This window comes from Triplophysa dalaica, chromosome 10 (assembly GCF_015846415.1).
Source record: "Triplophysa dalaica isolate WHDGS20190420 chromosome 10, ASM1584641v1, whole genome shotgun sequence".
In the NCBI taxonomy this organism is placed as follows: domain Eukaryota; kingdom Metazoa; phylum Chordata; class Actinopteri; order Cypriniformes; family Nemacheilidae; genus Triplophysa; species Triplophysa dalaica.
The window spans coordinates 23,356,840-23,381,439 of NC_079551.1; the positions used below are offsets into that span (position 1 = coordinate 23,356,840).

Sequence of the window (24,600 nt, forward strand, 5' to 3'; positions counted from 1 at the left end):
AAAAATAAGACTGTACAGGATTTTAAATATGAGCATCGTGAATCCGATGTGGTTCAATCAGAGGAAGGGAATCATCATTTATTGGCTCAAATATATCGGCCTAATTTTATTATCGGACCGATACTTATAGCAGTAAAAATTACAATTTATCTGCCTACACTGATATGACCAATAATATATTGTGCATCCCTAATCCAAACTAAATGTTGTCATGATTCCGCCATCATGTCATGTTTATTCTTGGTCTTGTGGCGGAGTCATGGGAATCCCCTCATTTATGTGGAGAGAGAGAGATTTTGACCTTTTGGCCTTCTATACTCTCTCTACGTTCTTCGTCTATGTTTCCAGTCCTTTTGTCTCGTTATTGCTTGTTTATTAGTTATTGCCCTAGACCCTCTTGATTTGCCTCCCTATATATTGTTCATTGTGTCATAAGGGTGAGTTCCTGGTGTCAGTAAGTTTAGTTTATTCGTAGTTGATGTAATGTTTTAATAGTCTAGTCCTGTTAGTTTAGTAAGTCTTTGTTCCTGTCTGCACTGCATGTTATGTTGTTTTACCCCTTTTGTGTTTTTGTATTTAAATGAACCCTTTTTGTTAATTACCTCCCTGTCTGCACTTGGGTCCTCTGTCTCTCACCACACCCCAAGAATTCATGACAAAATGTTATGACAGGCTTTCAACTGTTTGGGGTTTTTATTTACTTCCTTTTTTGTCATTTCAAATTCTTAAATAAAATAATACCATTTTAGTTGACTGATTAAATTAATATAAAATGTGTAAATAATAAGCCCCACCATCTCACAGCACATAAAGTGATATATATATGGCACAACAAGGGATTGTTCTGTGCACATCGATAATGCAGGTTTGTAAATTGGCTGCTCCACTGCATTGTAACACAACCACATACGCACACCGACACAAAACACAAAAAGATTTAGGCCTACAAATGAATTCGACTATTTGTATTTGAGTAGAGACAAGAAAATATACATATAAAACCCTGTGTTGGGTGAGCACCGTTTAACCTATACCTGCTTATTTCTCTTGTTTTTTTTGTGTGTGCGGGTAATATGTGGGGTTTATATTTTCATAACACATCAGAAATGTTGTAATGCTGATTTTCGTTGGATAAGGAATTGATTTATCCCTCTATAATTTAAATTACAGACAAACCTTTTGTAGAAGGTATAGAAAAACAGAGCAAACATTAGATTCCAGTTATATTCGTTCAAATTAATATTCAAGAAAACTAATGAAAACCTTTTTCATTCTTAACATTTATGCTAGCTCTTGTTTGCGCGTAGAGTACGCGTCGATTTTTAGACTGCGCGTACTCTGCGCGTTGTTGGCGTGTTCAAACTCACACGTTTTTGACCCTCTTGGCGTTCCATAAAAGAGCAACGTGTACGTGGCTGTGTGTGAAAGGAGTTGCGTATTCTGACCCATGTCTGCTCTTTGATGAAACGAAAGCAGTGCTTTAGAGTAGATTCGAAAGGTTTAAATTTAAATCTCAATCTCGTCAGACTAGAACCGATCCGATACCAATAACAACGTATCAATACCATCTATATTTGGATCGATCTGCCCATCCCTAAAGAGCATCTGATCGGGGTTACTGACTGACTGACTGACACTGCGGAGGAAGCTCTTGTCATCAAAATACGAACAGGTAAGATTTTTTTGAGAATATAGACAATGCTGATTTCTGCTGTATGAAATAATATGACTACCTCTTGGGATAAACGTGTTTTTGTTGTTTAAAGATGGAGGAAACTTCACTGCAGCTGTTACACAAACTAAAACACTGTAATTGTTTTCTTTAAATATGGGGTCACACACGCACTTTCTGCAAATCTCATATTAATCTTGAGTACCTAGAGAGTAGTATTGCATACTTCGTATCTTTGAAGAATATTTAGTTTGATCACATTTATAAAAGAGAGATAGAGCTGCGCGATTACTTCCTGAAAAAAAACAAGATGTTCTTGCGGAAGTGAGACATTAATAAACATTAACAAAGATTAATAAATGGCTAAAAAATGATATTGCTCATAATTAGTTAATGTTGGTTAATTTATTTACTAATGTTAGCAATTACATCAGTGAGCAATAGCGTTTTCAGCATTCAGTAATCTTTGATAATATTATAATGTTAACAGATACAATCTTATTGTGATTATTCTAAATCTAAATCTCTACAAATTAGCTCAAAATACTACAAAAGCATTTAAACTTTGTTCGGTAACACCTCAGTATAGGGGCGATTCTCACTATGAACCAGTAGTTATTAATATGCCTGTTATTGAAATGTTGGCTGTTTATTAGTAATTATAAAGTACATATTCAACATGACCATACTATACATCCCCAATCCTACCCAAAACCTAAACATAACAACTATTAATAATCAACAAATTAGGAGTTCATTGGGGAAAAGTCTTAGTTAATGGCTTGTTAATAACAGAATTGCCCCCTATACTGTAGTATGAGATTTTGTTCATGTTTTATTCATAGTTTTAATAGAAATTGTCTTTCTTAAAATAGGTCTTGTCAACTAATGAATACAAGGATAAATACAGAGTGCCATATACATAGAAACATTGCTTGAGATTTGGGGGTTTATTCAATGACTGCCCACTATGTGATGATAGAGAGGGCAGGAAGGGACTTCACCGTGGTTTACTCCATGAAAAAGTCTGAAGCTCAGCAGAATGCTCTCAGTGATGGCAGCCAGTATAGCACTAAGAATAACGGTATATACTATGTTGCATTGAATCACTGGTTGTGCCAGAGTTGAAAAGGTCACTTAGTGACAATAGTGTTAACTCCAGTTGGTCAATACATTACTCATTATGATTATAAACTTCAGAAATATATGCATTAATATCAAAGACTACACACTTATGATTGGGCAAAAGTATTCAATACTGTATATGTTTCTATATTTAGATTTTTTATATATTTCTGTGGCCTTCTGTACATATTTATGTTTTGGTTTGTCTGTACTACTGAAAAGTGGTACAATTTCTATGCAACATCTATAAAGAAATTCTGTTTTCTTATTGACAGCAGTCAACTGTTTGCATATTAAATCTAAATTAATTTTTAAATGATAGGGTTTAGCTGGCACTGAATTGAATTGGAGGGTGATGCTGCAGTGCTATAATGACAAAAAAACAAGTGGGAAATAAATCAATCAAATCAAAAACAATTACTTGCCTCATGTTTGCTTCCGCTCAACAGTAAATATGAACAAAAAGCAATGAAGTTATCATTTTAATATAAAAAATGTTGAATGTACAGTATATGACATTGGTAACATACTCTAGATGTTTCATGGCTGTGCATGGCAACACTAAACACGTTATAACAATATACGTTATATAATTCTAGAACATTACAGCGATGAAATATAATAATTGTTAACGTTTATAATAGTTTATACTATTCATGCAATAGATTTAGCTTTTAAAACTAAGATATTGCGATAAAAGCTCTGTGAATCTATAATCATGAAACATGCATATAGCAGTAAATACGGAACATTTTGCAGGTAAGCCTTAAAATATGTATAATAGCAAAAATGCAGTTCATCCGCGACATCATTGCACATGCGTCTTCAAAATACACCCCGGAGCAACATCCATGTAGTACAACATCCATGACGTATTGGACTGATCCAGTACGTCATCGCATTACAGGCTCAAAACAACAAGCTGCTTGATGCAGGCAAGGGTTTTAAGATTTTTGGTTTCATCATTTGTTGTGTCATTTAAATGTATTGTTTCAAGACTTTATAAGACGCGTAGTGTCATGATTCCACCTCTTGAAAGGGAATTATTGGTCTTGAGCTGGAATCTTACAGGATCCTTTGTTTCATGTGGGAGAGAGACGATTTCATCTCTTCCCAGTCTGTGTCTTCGTTCCTACGCTCCTGTTTCATAGTTTGTGTTAATTAGTTTATCCCCTGCACCTGTTCCCTCTTGATTTGTTTCCCTTTAAAACATCCTCATGTTCATTGTCCTGTGCTGGTTCATTGTACATCTTACCTGGTCTATAGTGGTACGTGCTACGTTCAACCTGGTCTTTGATGTTTTCCTGTTTCACAGCTTTATGCTTGTTCCTTGTTCCTGGTTCCTTGTACCTTGTGTCCTCCAGTTTCCAATAAGTTTTAGTTTAGTGTTTGTTTCAAGTGTTTGTTTAGTAGTTTAGTTAGTCCTTGTTTTGTTTAAATATAATATTCTGTCTTGTATTCCCCCTCGTGGGTTTTGTTTTGCCCTATTTGTTCCTGTTTGTTGTTTATAATAAATACCCCTGTTTAACCCCCACGTCTGTGCCTGCCTGCATTTGGGTTCTCCCGCATTGTCTTTCATGCCACTACTGTGGCTCAGTGGTGGAGTCGGGAACTTGTTACGCCTGAGACCTGCTCCCGACAGCGTAGTGTGTAAAGGCATACATGTTAACTTATGTTCTGTTAATTTAACATCAATCTTTTTCAGATGTGTTTTTCTTTTTTGCAAATGTTTATAGACAATGTGAACTAATTCATGTCTTCATTATATACATTATTGCAATGTATGCTTCAATTAATATTACTCGCATTAAATAAAATGTTGCCATTACCAAAAACTCATGAAAGTTCATAAAAAGGATCTGACATATGAATATGCAATATTTTAAGGTGAGTGCCAGACATGACAGTTTATTAAAACAGGGCCTTTCAGCACATGGTCTAATAAAATCAGACTACACGTTTGCCGAAATCACACATTTAATATAAGGCCATTGTAAGAGTTGATACAGGTCTAGGAATTCTAATCTCAATTTTCCATTTCGTAATCAGGAATAAGTCCTCTAGTAGAACTAATTATCAAAATAAGAGAGCAACAGTGGTCAATTATAGAAACTATAACATGAAGTGAATGCATTTCTGACAGTGGATGGAGTGAATGGATTTCTTAACAGTTTTATAACCTCGAGAGCTAATTTTGGAGTCATAATACACAGAACGAGATGTTACACTGTCACTTGTGCCAATATGTGGTGAGAATTTGCTCGATTAGACTTGTCGTCGGTAGTGGTAAACGATAAAGTGATTCGGGGTGTGAAGGGGGTCCACGTGATGTAAAGGAAGGGAATCTTTGCCAGCGTAACACTCTGGGGCAGTTGGGTAGAGGACACTTTTTCAGTAGTGTGCCCATTCATCACTAGGTGTTTTGGCCTTTTAAACACTGTCCCGCTGCAGGATGATCAGCCCTCGGCTTATTTCCTGTCCATAACCACCTCCGAAATTTCACCCTCAAGAGGAACTTGGGGCCAAGCATGGGTCGTTCCACTTGAGTCAAATCCACTGGCTCATTCAATCAGTCACCTCTGACATGTCTCTGATGGTTTTAGGCAAGGCCTGACTGTGGCTCCGAGGTCTTTCAGCATTCTAATGGTAGAGGATGCCACAAATAGGCCTGTCGTGATAGTCAATTTTAGAGGTCGACCGATATGCGTTTGTCAGGGCTGTTGTCGATATCGATTATTACTGGTCAAGTAGACCGATAACCAATATTTTGAACTGATATATATGTCTGGTGTAAAAATGAAAAATATGTGCAAAATTATGAATAACAAGAGCTTTGACAAAAACTTTGCCTAAAAACCATGGTTACTACACGTTTAATATAGTAACACCATGGTAAACAGGAAGGAAATAAACAAACAATAATTCAATCAACATATTTAACAAAGACTATTGCTGTTTTGTTGTGCCATTGTTTGGGGCTTGTGCGGATCATGTGAAATAGAGCGCTCTGCACAAGGATGTGATGACATAACAAGCTAATGCGGGAGAAACTGCACCTGTCTTAAGTTTCATGCATAGTTTATATAATCCAAAGATATGATTTAATTCATTTAAAAGTAGACACTTCAAGCTTTCTTGTATTGAGTATTCCCAGAGTTTTAAATCTGTTTTAATGATGCGTTTCAGAAAGATGCACGCGAAGAGAGACGGCTGAACGCACAGCCTGTATTTTGTCATTGTTTTACAACAGTAAAACATTCTGTAGATAATGAGTACACACAAATAAAAGTAGACCAATCACAGATTCGAATCATGTATTAGTCTTATTTGTATGACCAAAATTACTGGAGTATTCAAGTCTTTCTCTGCAGTCATAAAAAAGATGTGGCTGCTTGTTAAGACATTAAGGAAAAACACCTATTACACAGATCTGAGGACAATCACTGAAGACAACCGACTGTGCTTACGTGTATACGCACCAAGACGGGCATTATAAAGTATATGTAAGAACATTAATGTGTAATAAGTTGCGAAAATAACTCAATCTGACACTTGCTGTGAGAAGTTGGAGTGTGCATGCCATGCCTGAATGCACTGACTGAAGATCGTCTTTTGACAGAACCCGAGCACATGATGCTTTAAAATGGTTTGGATTTGTGATTGGTATGAGTTAAATAATGTGCAATACAATGCATGTCAACTGATGCGCGATTACTGAACAGCTCGAACTAGCAAATGCTTTCAGTGCGTGTAAAATCCAATCCTCCAGTGCCTTCAGCCTCCTGGGTTGATTTGTCGGACTTGTGACTCCCAACAAATCAGATGAGCAGTGGTCAGGCGTTAGAATAAGCCACAGACTAGAGTGCCATGATCCAATGGCTCTCACTAAATCTTGGCCACATCAGAGCCCAATAGCGCATTTCAAAATGAAATTACATTATTGGTAAATTGGCTTAATGCTTAATATCTACGTCTATAAGTGGTCGACCCCTAGCCAATTTATCGACTTGTCGCGTGATATATAAACATGACGTTCCAATCCAACCCACCTTTATTTATAAAGCGCTTTAAAAACAACAGTGTTCAATAAATCAACAATAACATACAGCAGAAACACAACAAAAATAATAAAACAATAATTAAACAAAACAACAAATACAACAGTAATACAAAACTAGAAAGTCAACCCTCAGACTGAGGCAAAAGCCAAAGAAAATAAATAAGTCTTAAAATGGGATTTGAAAACAGGAAGAGAGTCAATCAATCTGATGTGCAAAGGCAGCTCATTCCAGAGTCTCGGAGCTGCCACGGCAAATGCACGGTCACCTCTGTGTGGCAGGGTAAGAGATTTGACGGACACAAGTCAGCTGGTGTAACAACCCCTACGGGGAAATGTATTGACGAACTGTAGTAGTTCACACAATTGAAGGTTTGACACCCGCTGAATACGTCCTTTGGAACACCGTCGACTTGTGCTCCAAGTAAGTCCCGTCTTTTAGGTCACTCGCTTGAATCTGTAGAGGAAACAGACAACAAGTTACTCCTTGCTTCTCGAGCGAGACCCGAGTGAGCTGTGTGAGCTCCTTTTATGCCTGGCAGTAGCTGCCAGCCTGTTTTCCAGGTGACGCTGATCTGGGACCTGTACCCGTGCCACATCTGGATTTTCGTTTAGTCTTGGGGACGACCAGCAGTGCCTGGCCAGCTGACCGGAGCGAACGAAGGGGGTGTAAGGCACGAGCAGATCTGACAGATACTGGGGGGCCAGGCCATGCAGACATTTAAAAACAAATAAAATAATTTTAAAATCAATGCGGAAGTGCAGAGGGAGTCAGTGGAGGGACTGTAGGATGGGTGAGATATGGTCAAATTTTCGAGTTCCAGTTAAAAGACGAGCAGCCGCATTTTTAACTAGTTGTAATCGTGACATAAGTGATTTGCTAATACCAGTGTAAAGTGCATTACAATAATCTAAACGAGTGGTGATAAAAGCATGGATTAAAATTTCAAAATCATGTCGAGATAAAACCGGTTTTACTTTGACTATTTGGCTCAGCTGAAAAAAGCTGGTCTTCACCACTGCACTAATCTGGGCATCAAGTTTTAGCCGACAATCCAATTTGACTCCCAGGTTTGTAACCACAGGGCTAATGTCTCGGGTTAGACAACCCAAGTCAACAGAAACCGCAGCAGCTGAGTCACTAGGAGCAAATAACAAACACTCAGTTTTGCTCTCATTTAAATACAAAAAATTCATAGCCATCCACGCTTTCACTTCATTCAGACACTCTAAAAGGGTTTTTGACTGGTTTAGCGGCACATATATTTGGCAGTCATCAGCATATAAATGGAACGAAACATTGTGACTTCTAAGAATTGACCCAAGAGGCAGCAGGTACACTGAAAAAAGCAGCGGCCCAAGGACAGACCCTTGAGGAACACCGCACGATAGAGGAGCCGAGGAGGAAACAGCATCACTGACCTGAACTGAAAACCTTCTGCCTTCCAAATAGGAAATAATCCAGGCTAAGGCCAACCCCTTAATGCCCACACAGTTCTCCAGTCGCGACAATAAAGTTTGGTGATCGACTGTATCGAACGCAGCCGTAAGGTCCAATAGCAGCAAAGCAACAGTATCACTAGAGTCTGAAGCCAGAAGAATGTCGTTGAAAACCCTCAGCAGAGCTGTCTCAGTGCTGTGGGTTGACTTTAACCCAGACTGGAAAATTTCAGTTATACAATTGTCATTCAAAAATGTGCTAAGCTGCAAATAAACAACGTTCTCCATAATTTTGGAAAGCAGAGGGAGCTTAGAAATAGGCCGATAGTTAGAGAGCTCAAGTCTGTCTAGACCAGGTTTCTTTAACAAGGGTTGAACAACTGCATGTTTAAAACTCATAGGTACGACTCCAGTACTTAAACTGACATTAACAATATCAAGTATGCAGGGCGCCACTGTAGGAAAAACCTCTTTAAAAAGACGAGGGGGAATCACATCATTTGGGGAGCCAGTGAACTTCATTTGACCAATAATTTTTTCTAAAAGAGGCAAACTAACAGGCTCAAACTGGTTCAAAACAGCAGAACAGGTTACAGAAAAGCCAGGGTCATACAAAGGTGGACCAATAAGGGCCCTAATGCTCTCCACCTTGTGAATAAAAAAGTGAAGAAACTCCTCAGACACTTTTAAAGGGTTCTCAAAGCACTGGCGTTGTGAGACATTAAAAAAAGTTTTGATGGTATTAAAAAGAACTCGAGGATTGTGACCATTAGAAATAATAATGTTAGAAACATGCTTGATCTTTTTAGCTTTTACAATTTTTTGATAAGAACACCAACTCTCTCTGAGTATCTGAAATGACACTTGGAGTTTATCCCTCTTCCACTTTCTTTCTGCCCTTCTGCACTCGCGTCTGGCAGCGCGGGTGACATCGTTCAGCCAGGGATCAGATCTCGGTTTAGACACCCTGGTTTTTACAGGGGCAACCATGTCTAATGCTGCTAGGCAAGCAGTATTAAAACCAACGGACAGATCTTCAACAGTTGTATAAGGACAAAGAGAAACACAGTTTAGATTAAAAACAGAGGAAAACTGAGCAGCAGTGGAAGGGTTAACTATTCGACCACGGCGCACAGGGGCACACGGTTTAACTATGACACAGGAGAGGGAAATTTCAAATACAACAGGCATATGATCAGAGAAGAAAGCATCACAGACTTCAAGATTAGAAACAGTTAAGCCATGAGTTAAAACCAAGTCAAGAGAGTGCCCACGTTCCTGCATGGGGCCAGATACACACTGTACAAGATTAAAACAGTCAATGACATTTAAAAAGGCGCTTACCATTGGCTTTTCAGGACAGCACACATGAATGTTAAAATCCCCTACAATAAGGAGGCAGCCGTACATTGGCACAACCTCAGCCAAAAATTGAGAAAAATCAGTGACAAAATCCTTGTTGTATTTGGGTGGCCTATACACGAGTGCGCACAACACTGGAGATGCACCGCTCAGTTCAAACAAATCCACCTCAAAGGTGGCAAAGGATACTGCGAGTGCAAGCTGTTTACACTTAAAATTTGTTTTATAGACTGTTGCCAGTCCTCCTCCACGACCTGACGTTCTCGGAGAGTTAAAGTACAAACAGTCAAACGGGAAAAGTTCACAAAAAGCACTCGACTCACCCACAGGAATCCACGTTTCCGTTACACAGAGAAAATCCAAGTCGCGTGACTCAAAGAAGTCTTTCAAAATGAAAGTTTTGTTTGCTAGCGATCTAGCATTCACCAGGGCAAACTTAGCTGGGCCCGGGGCTTTTACAGCCAGTGTAGTCGGAGCAAGCGGCCGGAGATTCTGCTGATTCACCCCGCACCAGCGGAGGCGATGATCCTGAAAACGACAAACAGGGACCCCCACGTCCAAACCAGCCACTGGAACCAAATAGGAGTCAATCGGATCCGCAGAACGCCACAGCGCAAGACGACAAAAATCTGAACGGATTCCAGGCAAAGTCATAGAGGAAGACGTTAGCCAAATCCTTAATTTCACCTGCCAACCACCGCGTTTTCCCCGGCATCTACGGCGCGCTCTGCGCAAAGGTGAGCTGACACACGACGAAGGTGAGCTGGTATTCCCGTAAGGAACGGAGGACAGAAAGTTTCTTGGCCTTCATGCTCAAATAGCACCAAGTTTTCAAATTAAGGGTCGAAGGTCTAAAAGTAATTGGCGGTCATAGACCAGTAGAGAGTTGACATTTGCAATAGTAATTTACAAAAATAACAAATACAAACAAAGTGTGCAGAGACAGACGGCAGGTCATAGACACAGGCGCCATCTCCAAGACCAACAACGTAAAAAAGTTTAAACGTTTAACAACGTTTAAAAGTGAGAAGAGTCCAGCACATTTTTGGTAGTTGTTTGGTGATGCAATAATATCGGCATTATGTTTATATACTGTATGCATTTTTTACATAAAAAACGGTCATACTTTATTTTAAGGTCCAATTCTTGGTATTAATAAACCATTAACTACGACTATTACCCAATTAACTCCTAATTTGTTGCTTATTAATAGTTAGTAATGTAGTCGTTATGTCTAGGTTTTGGGTAGGATTAGGGCAGTAGAATATGGTACCATTTGCGACAGATGATGAACGCGTTTGACAAATCACAACAGACTACACCATCTGACCAATCAAATGACACAATGTTAGCTGGTAGGAGGGGCCAAGACGGATGAATCGCGGAACGAATCACTTGAGAGTCAGACAAGAAGTAAAGTACGAATAACTGCCTATTATTACGAGATTATAGTGTTTAAACACATTGTATGTACATAAACTTGTTGTTGGACACTCCATAAACCATGGTAGGACCTTAAAAAACATTTGCTACCTACTCTTTAAGGTGAGTGTGTAATGTAAATCAGCCAATTTTAATTGAGTACTGGAAGTATCTGCTTTATTGATTTTAAATATTTACACTCCAATTATTATTAACGTTCAAATTTCCAAATATTATATTAAAAGATCTTTGTTCTGTAAATGGGTGTACTTGCAATATTATGTCATTAGTTAATCAGTGGCACAATAATATCGACTATCGCAATTATTTCTAATGCAATTAATCACCAAACAAAATGTTGTTATGGCGACAGGCCTAGCCACATATCCCCTCTACAGCCCGTTTCAACCGGATACGCTTTGATCTTCTGGCCAGGCTGCTTTGGTTCAGCTGCTAGCTCTGCATAACGCAGCTTCTTATGCTCATTGGCCTCTAAAAAATGAGTTCTCCCATGGAATTGTGAGCTCTATGAGGTAAGCAGCCTATTTTGAAGGGGACCAGAGTACCAAGTCTGGCCTGAGGTTGGTGGAGGCAATCTCAGGTGGGAAAATTACCTTCTGGCCGATGCCTGCCAGCATCTTCAGGTCTCAGGTCATTTTTAGGTGTCCTGCTTCCAGCCTGGTGGAAGGATGTGTTGGTATATTCTGTTCTTCTCTGACAAACGTTGTTGTTACCTTCTGGGAGTTGGCTGTTCTTGGTGGCAAGGAGTTGGTCTCGCTCCGCTTGCTTTCCAGAGCTGCTTACAAGCTTTTGACCGCCAGGTGTAGCTCCTTGCATCAGGAAGGTCTTGCAGCCTGTCATGATGTGCTTGAAAGTTGCTGGAGTTGGGCAGAGGGCACATGTTGGGTCCTTGCCATACCAATGATGGAGATTCTTTGGTGATGGAAGCAAGTCATATGCCACTCTAATGATAAAGCTGATCTTGCTTGCTTCCATCTCCCATAGTTCCCTCCAGCTGATCTTTCTTCTCACCACACCTTTCCACTGCATCCATTGCCCCTGTTTAGCAAGAGAGACAGCCTTTGCACTTCTGAAAACCTCTTCCTGATGACACACCTTCTCGACCACAAGCTTCCTACGCTCTCAAGATGTAGCCTTTCGTCAGGTCGGTTCACATGATTTCAAAGGGCAAAGCCACCTCTTCCCTGCTGGACTTGTCCCACAACATTTTTTGCCTCAGGACTGAGAATCTTGTCTCTAGAGTCCTTCAGTGTCATCTGGAATCTGACTCTGGAGAGGTCTTGTTCTCCTCAATCAGGCTAGTAAGAGGTAACTCCAGGACTCCTTTGCCATAGTGGCCTATGTTACATCTTAGGACGCCAAGCCATCTTCTAGCGTATGAAGTTAAGGTTCGTACCATCTTCTCCACTGTTGTTACAAGGGACTTCATACACAGTGAGTTCCCACATTGTCCGGGGGAGGAGTCCAACCTGTGAACACCAGAGCTTCAGTTCCCTAGCCAATAGTGCCTTGTCGATGTTCTTCAGGTCGTTGACAATCTCTTGCCTTTGTTGTTGCACTTGCTCTTTGTTTTTGAGGCTTTCATTGTACCATTTGCCCATGCTTTTGATCATTCTTGTATGCTCCAAGGAACCAGAGAATACTGGAATTCTGGCTTTCTGTAAAGATGTATCAATGTTCTGATTAGTTTGAGATGGACAGCCTCTGTGCCACGATACTGAAAAAGAGCTTCCCCTCGATGTTGAGAGGGCAGATTGGCCGGAATTGACTGATGTCTGATTCATCCTTTTCTGATGCATCCAACCCCCAGCCCTTCACCAAGCATTAGATATTCTTTGCTTCTGCCACACTACCCTTATTACCCTCCACAGAAAACATAGAACATCCGACGCATTCTTATAGAGCTTGTGAGGTACTTTGTTAGGCCCTGGAGCTGATGCTGCTCTTTCTCTCTGGACGGGTTCTCCACTTCTTCACAATTTGGCAGACTAATATCCAGTTTGAAGTCGGGTATTGAATGTTACTGCCCGTTCCATTCCAAATGCAAATAGCACACTCGAAATGAACTCTAGACCTTTTATCTGCTCATTGTAATTGGGATAGTGAGGGAATAACACACACCTGACCGTGGAACAGCTGAGAAGCCAATTGTCCAATTAGTTTTGGTCCCTTAACAAGTGAGAGGCACATGTGCAAACTGTTGTAATTCCTACACCTGATATGGATGTAAATACCCTCAAATTAAAGCTGACAGTGTGCAGTTAAAGCACATCTTGTTCGTTTCATTTGAAATCCATTGTGGTGGTGTATAGAGCCAAAATTGTTAGAATTGTGTCGATGTCCCAATATTTATGGACCTGACTGTATCAGAGGCAATTACAGAAATACTTGATGACTTTGCTCAGGCATTTAAGAATGACCATAACAATCTAAGGCAGCTGGAAAAGTGCTAAGAACTAAGGTTGTTTGAGATGCTAGGACACAAACCCCATTTGTTGCTAGATCATGAGGAATGATACAGTTGAAAGAAAAAGTATGTGAACCCTTTGGGCTTACTTGGATTTCTTCATAAATTGGTCATAAAATGTGTTCTGATCTTCATCTAAGTCACAACAATAGAGAAACACAGTCTGCTTAAACTAATACCGCACAAACATTATACGTTTTCATGTTTTTATTGAACACAACATGTAAACATTCATAGTGCAGGGTGGGAAAAGTATGTGAACCTTTGGGTTTAATAACTGGTTGACCCTCCTTTGGCAGCAATAACCTCAACCAAACGTTTCCTATAGTTGCAGATCAGACCTGCACAACGGTCAGGATTAATTTTGGACCATTCCTCTTTACAAAAGGGTTTCAGTTCAGCAATATTCTTGGGATGTCTGGTGTGAATTGCTCTCTTGAGGTCATGCCACAGCATCTCAATCGGGTTGAGGTCAGGACTCTGACTGGGCCACTCCAGAAGGCGTATTTTCTTCCGTTGAAGCCATTCTGTTGTTGATTTACTTCTATGCTTTGGGTCGTTGTCCGGTTGCATCGTCTATCCTCTGTTAAGCTTCAGTTGACGGACAGATGGTCTTAAGTTTTCCTGCAAAATGTCTTGATAAACTTTGGAATTCATTTTTCCATCGATGACAGTAATCCGTCCAGGGCCTGAGGCAGCAAAGCAGCCCCAAACCATGATGCCCCCTCCACCATATTTCACAGTTGGGATGAGGTTTTGATGTTGGTGTGCTGTGCCTTTTGTTCTCCACACATAGCGTTGTGTGTTCTTTCTAAACAAAATACAAATACTCAATTTTGGTTTCATCTGTCCACAGAATGTTTTGCCAATAGTGCTGTGGAACATCCAGGTGCTCTTTTGCAAACTTCAAACGTGCTGCAATGGCTTTTTTTTGGACAGCAGTGGCTTCCTCCGTGGTGTCCTCCCATGAAGTCCATTCTTGTTTAATGTTTTCCTTATTGTAGATTTGTCAACAAAAATGTTAGCATGTGCCAGAGATTTCTGTAAGTGTTTAGCTGACACTCTAGGATTCTTCTTCACCTCATTGAGCATTCTGCGCTGTGTTCTTGCAGTCATCTTTACAGGACGACCACGCCTAGGGAGTGTAGCAACAGTGCTGAACTTTCTCCATTTGTAGACAATCTGTCTTACCGTGGACACATGGACATCAAGGCTTTTAGATATCCTTTTGTAGCTCTTTACCAGCTTTCTGTAAGTCAACAATTCTTGATCGTAGGTCTTCTGAGAGCTCTTTTGTGCGAGGCATGGTTCACATCAGACAACACTTCTTCAGAACAGCAAACTCAAAAGTGGTGTTTTTTATTGGACAGGCCAGCTTTAATCAACACATCCAATCTCATCACATTGATTGGACCCCAGGTTGGCTGACTCCTGGCTCCAATTAGCTCCTGGAGAAGTCATTAGCCTAGGGTTTCACATACTTTTCCAACTGCACTATGAATGTTTACATGTTGCGTTCAATAAACAGAAACGTATAATGTTTGTGCGGTATTAGTTTAAGCAGACTGTGTTTCTCTATTGTTGTGACTTAGATGAAGATCAGAACACATTTTATGACCAATTTATGAAGAAATCCAAGTAAGCCCAAAGGGTTCACATACTCTTTCTTTCAACTGTATCCTTTCCTCCCATCAGGGGTGGATGTCCATGAACAGAACCCATCTTCTTATCACACCTCTCTCCTCCCGTTCATCTCTTCAGGCCTTGATCATTGTAAAAGTGCTTACACATTCCATATTTTGTTAATAATGTTTTGTCAAGTTATGAAGATTTGAACATCATGTTTGATATTGTTTTAAAGTTCTTGGTGTGATGGGTGGAAGGGTCTAGTTCCTTCAATCCTAACAAAGAGTGTATAAGAGTGTTTTTTTTTTACTTTAAGACATTACCTGCACTCCTCTACAAGGATTGGCTTTATCGGGGAATCCTGTTCACGGATAAATTGGCATCCCATTTGATGATCTCGTCAGCCACGAGTTAAACTAAATTTCACAATGACCATTGTATTCATGATTATTACACAATGACCATTGAATTCATGATTCTTTGGTATAAAAGGTGCATTGGCAAAAGACTCAGGGAAGCTTCTGTAACCATAACTTCCCACATTGCAGTTGTGTCTCGATTTGGAAGCATCTGTAACCAGAACTTCCCACACTGCAACTGTGTGTCTCGATTTTGCCAGGTATGATAAACTTTGTGGTTTTATTTTTATACTATGTTGATAATCTTTGCTTATTAAGTTAGAATGTTCTTTGTATGCACATTCTATGATTTTAATTAATGTTGTACCTGCCTGGCATAATTAATTGTTATTGTTGATATTATCTGAATTCTTCAAAGTCTGTTATTACCAGTAGATTGAAAGGAACCTGTTCTGTTACCGCAAAATCGATGTGTCAGGATAGGATGGATTAGCTTATACTAGACTTTAAATTATAAATGGAGCATTTCTAAAGCTCATTGTTTCTAATGTTAGATTTCCACCTATCATATGGCTTAGCACATCGCATGATCGTGACTAAAATAACTATTGTTATGTTTCTGAGCAAGCATATCGCGGCCAAACTTAATGATATTAGTTTACCCGGCAACCTCTGACTAGATCAGAACTGACCGTTTCGTGTCCGTGAGATCCAAGTACCCGGCCGGTGTGAGACTCTATGTGACTGCAGGTCCCAATCGAAAGAATAACTATATATATATATATAATAAATATTAAAGTATGGAGATTTATAGATAAGTTAACTTAGATCAACAGATACATTTGAAATGTCATACAAGTTATTTTATATTATATTCAAATTGGAGTCATATCGGTCTTAACCACAGAATTAAATTGTAACAGTTCTTAAATAACTTCATGTACAAATCGCTGAGGAGAAGCAGAACACGAGATCCCTTCACCCACACCATTGGATTCCGTTTTTGGGCCAGTGGCTTTTACAACAACTTCTCTAATGCTGTGTAACGAGATCAGTCCTTGGGTTAGTCAGGTTACGCCGTCTCATAGTGCAGTTATGTGACATTTTGGACAAATGTATTCGTCAAATGTGTTTCCATCTCCCATTATTCACATTAACTCTTTAAAGCGAGCGTAAAACGTTTTTGCAAATTATGGGTTTTTAATTCGAAACGTGGCATTTCCATCACTCGTTTCTGATGCGAAACATCAAAATGCAAATAAAACCAGAGTGATGGAAAACCGCTTACTGTTAATAGACTAAATCCAAACTTTCTCCCGAAAATGTATGTGCTCGTTTTTCTTAGCAAAAACATTGTTAATGTAAACATGATTATCATATACCTTAGTGTTTATTTATGGTTCTTAGCATCATTTACGATATGCTTTAGGCACTATTAGCCGTTTTTTCATTCGATCAGCGTAATTTTTAACTCACATTTTTGTACATCTTATTACTGAAAAATTATTATAAAATGATTTTTGCATTGCATTAGGCTATGTTGCAAAATATTGGCTCATTTTAACTGTTAAATGCTTTCATTAACTCATTCGCCGCCAGCCTCTTTAAAATAAGTTGCCAGCCTATGCCAGCGTTTTTTAACATTTTCACCCAACTTTAATGGCTCACAGTAAATTTTCTGTAAAGAATGTATGGACAAACAATATGTCAAATGAAAGAACAGAGTCTTGCTTTAAACAAAAGAAAAAGTATTCTTCTATCTTCATTTGTTCATTTTTTATCACTCCGTAGATGTGGGTAGGTTTCTTCAAAAATGCATCATTTTGATTAAACAGCTGAGATAATAAATGTTTTTTGTCAAAGATTCCGCCCAGATTACACTCAGAACAATCATTAAAAACTGCTAAAACATATACGTTCTAGGTTCTGGGATTCTGTACTTTTTCCCAAAGGTGTGTAACAGCGCCACCTACTGTACAACAGTACATACACTGATTGCTGTAAAAACTCGTCTTAGGCGGGGAAGTGTTTTTTTTTTTATTGATGAGATAACTCAATGGCGGTGAAAGAGTTAAGGATGTGTAAATTTGCTCTGAACGAGCCTGAACAATTTGCATTTATTTGATTTCATATAACATTTTATATTTAGCTCAATCTGTTTATACTAGTTTATACACCCCTTGCAGAATCTGGAAAAAGCTGAAACTTTTGGAAAAATAAAAGGATTTTTGAAAATGAAGGTTTATTTTGAATTTAGTCCTGTTATTTCACTAAAGAAACGATAACAAAGTTCACACTAAAGAATAATAACAGAATTTTAAAAATAGCACAGTGCAAATGTTTAGACGCTCCTGATTCTTAATACTGTATGATGTTACCTAAAGAATCAATGACAGTTTTTATGTTAAGACATAGTTGTTTAAGGGTTTCTTGTCATGGGTCATTAGACTGTCCACTGATCTTCAAAACAATCACTCAGGTCCTCCACAATCTTTGCTTTTCTGGATATTTTTCTGCATATTTGACTCATGTCAAGCTGTAACTGTGTGATGTTGAGATAAAGCCACAATACCCGAAAATGTATTGTGGCTTAATTTTTCTAATACTTATTAGTGTTCATGTAGAAAACAGCCCTATAAAAGCACATCCCTTCTTCTCTTTACAGGTTTTAGATAAACAGACAGAGGAACAGCATGTCCACTGTGGCCAGTTGCAGCGTTTCAACAAAACCTAGGGTATGTTATGGCAAAATTTGTAAACAAAACGTGTACAAGAATCCACGAAACTGAAAGAATGCATGAACATGCACAGAGACTCACAGATAACTCTACCCTCATATCGTTTAAAATGTGCTTTTTAAAGCTCTTATTACTGCAGCAAAAGGGCGACTCCAACAAAATATCTACTAAACTATCTTCCATTTTTATTGTGTTCGACAATAGCTTCAAACCCGCAACCAGATGTTGTCATGACAACCACCAACGACTAAGTTAATCGGATACGAGTCTAAAATATAGGCTAAATATTAAATGAAATTTAAGTGCAGCTTACCTTGGTTTTATAAGTGTCCTAATCGTGATGGGAATAATGACATTGTAAATACACGTGTTACTTACGGCGCTAGTTTTATTATGACGAGAAAATTACTGTTTCTCGTTACCGTTAGGGGCTCAGATATGGTCTCATTACCAAATATACAATTATTTAAAGCTCAATAGCATTACGTATAGGACTATGTGCACATGATTTGATGGTTTATTTTAATACTCAACAATCTAAAAGGTGTGCACTTTATCTGACTCACACATGAAAACTGTACAGTTAGTATCGTGGCTATAAGTCATTCCCTTTAAATGCTTTTGATGTTGGAAAAAGGTATTTTATTATGTATGTAACTTTAGAGACGGTACCTAAATAAACTGAATATCGAACGTTTAATGTTGAACCAACTTTATGCCAGTGAAACGTGGCAATGAACGCGTGCTTTATTCACGCCACGCATGCCTGTGTATAAACATAATAAGACAATTTATAAAATAAAATAGTATACAATATTCATTAATGTTCCTGGAGGAGCTTGTTCTGTTCTTTTGACAGAGGCTTCAATCTCGCGAGTAGGCTACAGTTTGCAAAACTGTGGGAACGGATTGTCAAAGCGTGGGCACAGATTATGAATTTGTGGATACAGATTTAAAAAATTGAGGGGACAGTTTAAATAACCAGAAGCACGGATTGGAAACTCGTGGGTAGGCCTACAGTTTATTTATCCGAGAGCCAGTTTTGTAAACTCTGGGAACTGTTTTAGAATATGTCAGTATGTTTTTTTTAACTGAGGGAACTAATTACAAAACTGTGTCTAGTTTTTTTTTTTTCTCCGACGGGTGAACAGACGTGCTCCGTACTCATCCAAAGGACCTGCAATGTTTTTTTCTCTGCTGTGTGTGTTGGGGTGGGATATAACCTCATAAATGATGATGATTGACTGATGATCAGCGTTTGCCAACCAGAGGCAGAGGAGGGTGTTTATTGTGTTTATTGTTCCAGTATAGTAATGACAATATTTACAATAATAACCCAGCTAACCATTTTTGGTTCCCATAACGTTATTTTCTAAGGTTCGTTTTTGGTTCTTCAGGAAAGTTTTCTTTAAGTTAATATAACGTTAAGTTTCTGTTTCCCCTAACGTTATAGAAACCATGAAACTAACGTTTTATTTCCGTCATCATGGAGTAACATAATTTTTTTTATTATTCAAAGATAAAGTAACAAATGTTATAGATCTTGCAATATTTATACACCTGGCTCGGGCAGATGAGATTGTTATGTGACTGTGAAAAGAAAAAATATAAATGCCAATTAATTGGCATATGTGGACAAAGGTAAGGGGTTTATTATTAAAGTTTCTTCGTTTTGGTGAAAATAAATTCCTGTATGATTTAATATATGATGTCAAAACATGGATTTGCACCTGCATCGTGATAGTGTCAAAATTACTCGTCACACATCATACTCACTACACCATGGAAGCTGCTGGTTAATGAGTGTAGTTCTTACAATAAAATAAACATGCTTCCGACAGCCATGCGAAAATTATCAGTCTAAATATTTGGATGATCTTTAATGAGCATCATTATGCACACTTTGTGTCCATTGTTTTGTCTGAATGCTAGGGTATGTCAACTGCCCTATTCCATACGCAAACACCCCTGCCTGCAGATGAAGAAGACACAGTGTGGATTGGGTTCATGGACATCGTTCCTGTCATCGGGATGGTTAAAGAGGCAGTGGACCTGGTGTTGGCTCTGTACGAAGGGAATGAAAGAGTGATAAAGGAGAAAGAGAAGGCCATTGAAAACATTGTTAAAGAGTCATTAAAAAAACATGTGAAAGTGAGTCATATTTAAATACATTTAAAGACTGACAGATAATAAAGCAAATTCTCTTAAGGTTCCAAAAAGCAGTTAAAACCTCTGAGATGAACTGAACTTCAGAGTCATCAGTTCATCAGAGTTTAGTTGGATATATATTAAAAAAATTAGTTGTGATTTTATTTAGTTCTGCTGAATGAACCATCATGTATAACTCCTGCACTCTCCACTCTTTGTTGGTGCGTAGTTTGAGCCTCATAAGAGACATTACATTCATTGAATCCTTAGAGTTTCCAAAGTGGATTAGTTTCATACAGTAGCATGGTCTATCGTATGATATTCTTTACATAATAAATGCATTTGGTATAAATATTGCATGTAACAGTGCACCATCACACCAGTTCATGATGACAGTTTTTATTTAAATGTTTATCTTTCCATATTTAAAAGTTGACTCCACCAGCAGCAGTAGCAGCAGATGATGAATTTTCTGGACTCAGAAATGTGAGAGGTGAGTGTTATTTCTGATCTTCTCACTGTTCTAAATTTAAATTAAATTAATTGAATTTAGAGTTAAATCATTGCAAGAACAATTTTTATTTTTATCTTTTCTCCACAGAGATCAGAAAGGAAATGATTATTGAATATGTGCTCAAAGGTTCCAAAAGGGGAACAAAACCTCCAATTTCAGCGGAGCAGAAAGAGAGACAGAAAAAAGTGGAGGATATTACAAAAGACATGTTAGAAAAGATCCGTATCCTCAATCCAAACTTCAAACAGGAGCTGACAGAAGAACTGAAAAGGTCAAAAAGAGGCGAACATGTCTTCAACAATAGCATTCTTAGATTCCATTCCAATGTGCTGACTGAGTTCATAAAAGAACATGGTATTTATAATCTACGCGGATATAATCAGATTCAGCAGGGACTGGATGAACTAGGCAAACACACACTTTCCCAAAATACAGAAGCAGAAATTCAGTCAAACATGGTGGTTCGCTTTAGTCAGGATGAATTCTATGTGAATGCGAATGGAGTGGTCTATGGCGAATATTGCAGAGCACTGCGTGTTGCTTTGTTAGATGTGCTGAGACATATAAACCCAGGTGACGTGACAGAAGACGAGAGAGAAAGGGTGAAATTTCTCATAGATACTATGAATAACTTTCAAATCTATGTGGACGAACTAGCAAAGGTCAGCTGGATTGCCAACAAAGGGGATAGAAAGAGACGGTTTGAACAGGTAAGACAGGCAGTTGCGAACATGTACAACAGAGATCGTGGATCTGACTGGTGCATTAGCATTCTGTGTCAAGTTGCACCTTTGTTTAAACAGGGACAGTGAGTTTATTTCTCCTGTTTGGGGTCGACAGGTTCAGGTGGGCCTTTACAGTTTAGAGGGTGGGCTACTGTTATCAAATGGGTCGTACGGCGCGAAAACATGTTTTTCTGTGTCTTTGGTGTGCTATAAGTTACCCATGCATGTATTAGACACTTAAAATTGCAAAAATGTAAGTGTCGGAACAAAAGATGCATTCTATGTAAAAGCAAATGCTCACCCAGACCTGCCTGAAAAGCTACGTGTAACCACACCCCTACGAATGTACATTACTTCGTAACATGATTTGACTAAGACCGCCCAAACCTAAATGCAAGTAAAGTGGTCGTACTTGTAAATCTCATTGTATCGTCATGTCACAGCCATGTTGTGGAGACATTTCATGTGTTTCATTGTGAAAAGAAAGACTCTGCCAAAAGATGTGACAAAAAAGTTTGCCCTGCCAAAAGATGAGAAAACTCAAAACGAATGGTAACATTTTATTCACAACACTGTTCCAGAAAAGTACAATCCGAATGTTCAGCGCTTTTCACCGAACATTGCTTCATGAACCTGTGAGAGATCAAGATCGGTGTTGTACCGAAATCCAACTCCCCGAACAAATCATACTCCTCTCGCATGCACGCGCATTACACAGTTGTAAGGCGAAGTTAAGAGTACTGTTTGTTGTGGTTTCTGTTGCTTTTTTCACACTTCTAGCACCAAATATCAACTTGTAAGCGTTGTCAAAATCTAAAAACGATGACCAGCAATCAAAGTCTTTAGGATTAAAGATGGATTAAGTAAATAAACACACAATAGCATGGTAGATCGATTTAGCTTCTCTCTACTGTCGAAGAAATATCTTCAAGACCCCCCGGACAATCTAACATTGATTTATCATAGTAAAGGGGTAGTGATACTTTTTTGTGCATACTTTTTGGGGTTCCCAATGTTTTACACAATATCATGGCTATAAACTGTTGTAAATCGAGTTGATTTTAATAACGACAATAAAGCTCATCATTTATCTGTCCAAAATTTTTTTTTGCTCTAAAAATGTATGTCACATTATCTTCAGATCTTCAACGTGGAGGACGTTGTGCTGTTGACATGTTACTAATTCACGAAACTAGTTCAAGTGTCTTTCAAGTAACTTGCAGGCTAATCAGTCATTTTGAGCTTTTGTTTTATTACAAAGAGTTTAATGAGGGGAGTAACATTTTCACAATTTTAAATTTACACCTGCAAAGAAATTTCTTTTAGATTATTTGATTTATCATTTTCTTTTATACTTGCATGTATTTATTTATACATTCATTTATTTTTAGATTATTTTTTAACGCTTTTATTTATTTGTTCTTGAATTTATTCATACTTTTCTGTGTCTTGAATGATAATTAGATGGGTTGGCTTCGTCATTTATCTGGCTGTCTATCTCTAATAAAACATCAACAAGCGCATCTAATCTAAATGACACATAGTCGTGATGCATCGTTATCGACTTCATTGGCTAAATGCGGTAACATACTATACTAGCTAATTGTGCGCCCGCCTGAGTTACTTAAAGATTAACACGAAAGCAAACTATTGAATAGTAAGGCGGTAAGGATTGTAGTTCTAAGGAGGTTTTATTGTCTCTAGCCTTCCTTTTGGTATGTTGGTCAGAACACAAGAGGTAATCACTGGTCAGGTTCAAAAAGGGGTTTATTAAGTTCTGGTATGGGTTTTACGATGTGTGTGGTTCTACAATAAACAGAAACAATAAGTAAATTAAATTACACAGCTTCAGTATGCTTCCAAATAAAGAATAAATATATATGATATATTCACAGCATACATATCACATAAACACCAACTCGTAATAAAGCAATTTACATCAGCGCCGCCATATATTCATGTAAACAGACTTTACGCACGGAATCAAATAACGAAACTGAAGGTGTCTGTGTACACGTAATTAAACTCACACCCAGCTTACAATATTCAGTTGGTAAATCAGCATAATCACATGCATAAACTTGTCATCGGGTCTCATAATTGCAAACCGAACCTAAGGCTATATAATCATAGCCTCAGCACTGCGGGATACACTAACGTCATAACAGCGGCAAAACACCAAATTAAATATAAAACATAATAATATAACTGTGAAGGGTCTGTCCATGAATAAAACGTGAACTTACAATCATTCAAAGACGCACAGAAACCCATAAAAGGTGAGGATAATTTGCCTGGATCGTGGCCACGACTTTCTTTTATCTCCTTCCGCAGACTCCGTACGGTGACTGACAGGTGCGTTAAGCCCGCCTCTTCAACACAAACCATCAGTGAGTGAGGTTACTCTACAACAAGTCAAGAGTAATCGATCAAAGACTTGCGGATGGTTTAGTGCTTTCTTTGCTAGCAAGTAGAAATTAAAATAGCTTTAAGTAAAGATGAATTCAAGAGAGTAATTTCATCTGAAGTAAGTAAGAAATGGCAAACGTTATGGAATGGTGGATGTAAAGGAAGACATCTTCTCCAGATTGAGGAGTATGTTGGAAATGAGAGAAAAAGATATGGTAATAGGAAGAATGATGTCATTATAACAAGACTAACAATTGGACATACAGCATTAAACTATATTCTTTTTGAAATAGGTAAGCATGAATCGGGAAGTGTGACAAATGTGGAGAAATAGAAACAGTGAAGCATATCCTTTATGACTGTTCTTCATATAAAAGGGAGAGATCCCAATTAATACAAGAATTAGGATGGTTGGGAGGGGATAATATCTCTTTAAAAGTATTGTTAGGAAACAGGGCAAGGCAATCAAGAGTACACAAAATATTATTTAAATATCTACAAATAACAGGAACAAT

At 38.4% G+C, this 24,600-nt stretch overlaps 1 protein-coding gene across 1 annotated transcript; it reads left to right on the forward strand.

Moving 5' to 3' along the window:
* Positions 1 to 1,417: 1,417 nt before the first annotated feature.
* On the forward strand, positions 1,418 to 22,950 carry LOC130429700 (uncharacterized). The gene is made up of 5 exons (XM_056758418.1): positions 1,418 to 1,672; positions 18,217 to 18,286; positions 20,222 to 20,440; positions 20,870 to 20,930; positions 21,039 to 22,950. The coding sequence occupies exons 2-5, from the start codon at positions 18,245 to 18,247 to the stop codon at positions 21,761 to 21,763; spliced, it is 1,047 nt and encodes a 348-aa protein (XP_056614396.1). The 5' UTR covers positions 1,418 to 1,672; positions 18,217 to 18,244; the 3' UTR covers positions 21,764 to 22,950.
* The last annotated feature ends 1,650 nt before the right edge of the window (positions 22,951 to 24,600 follow it).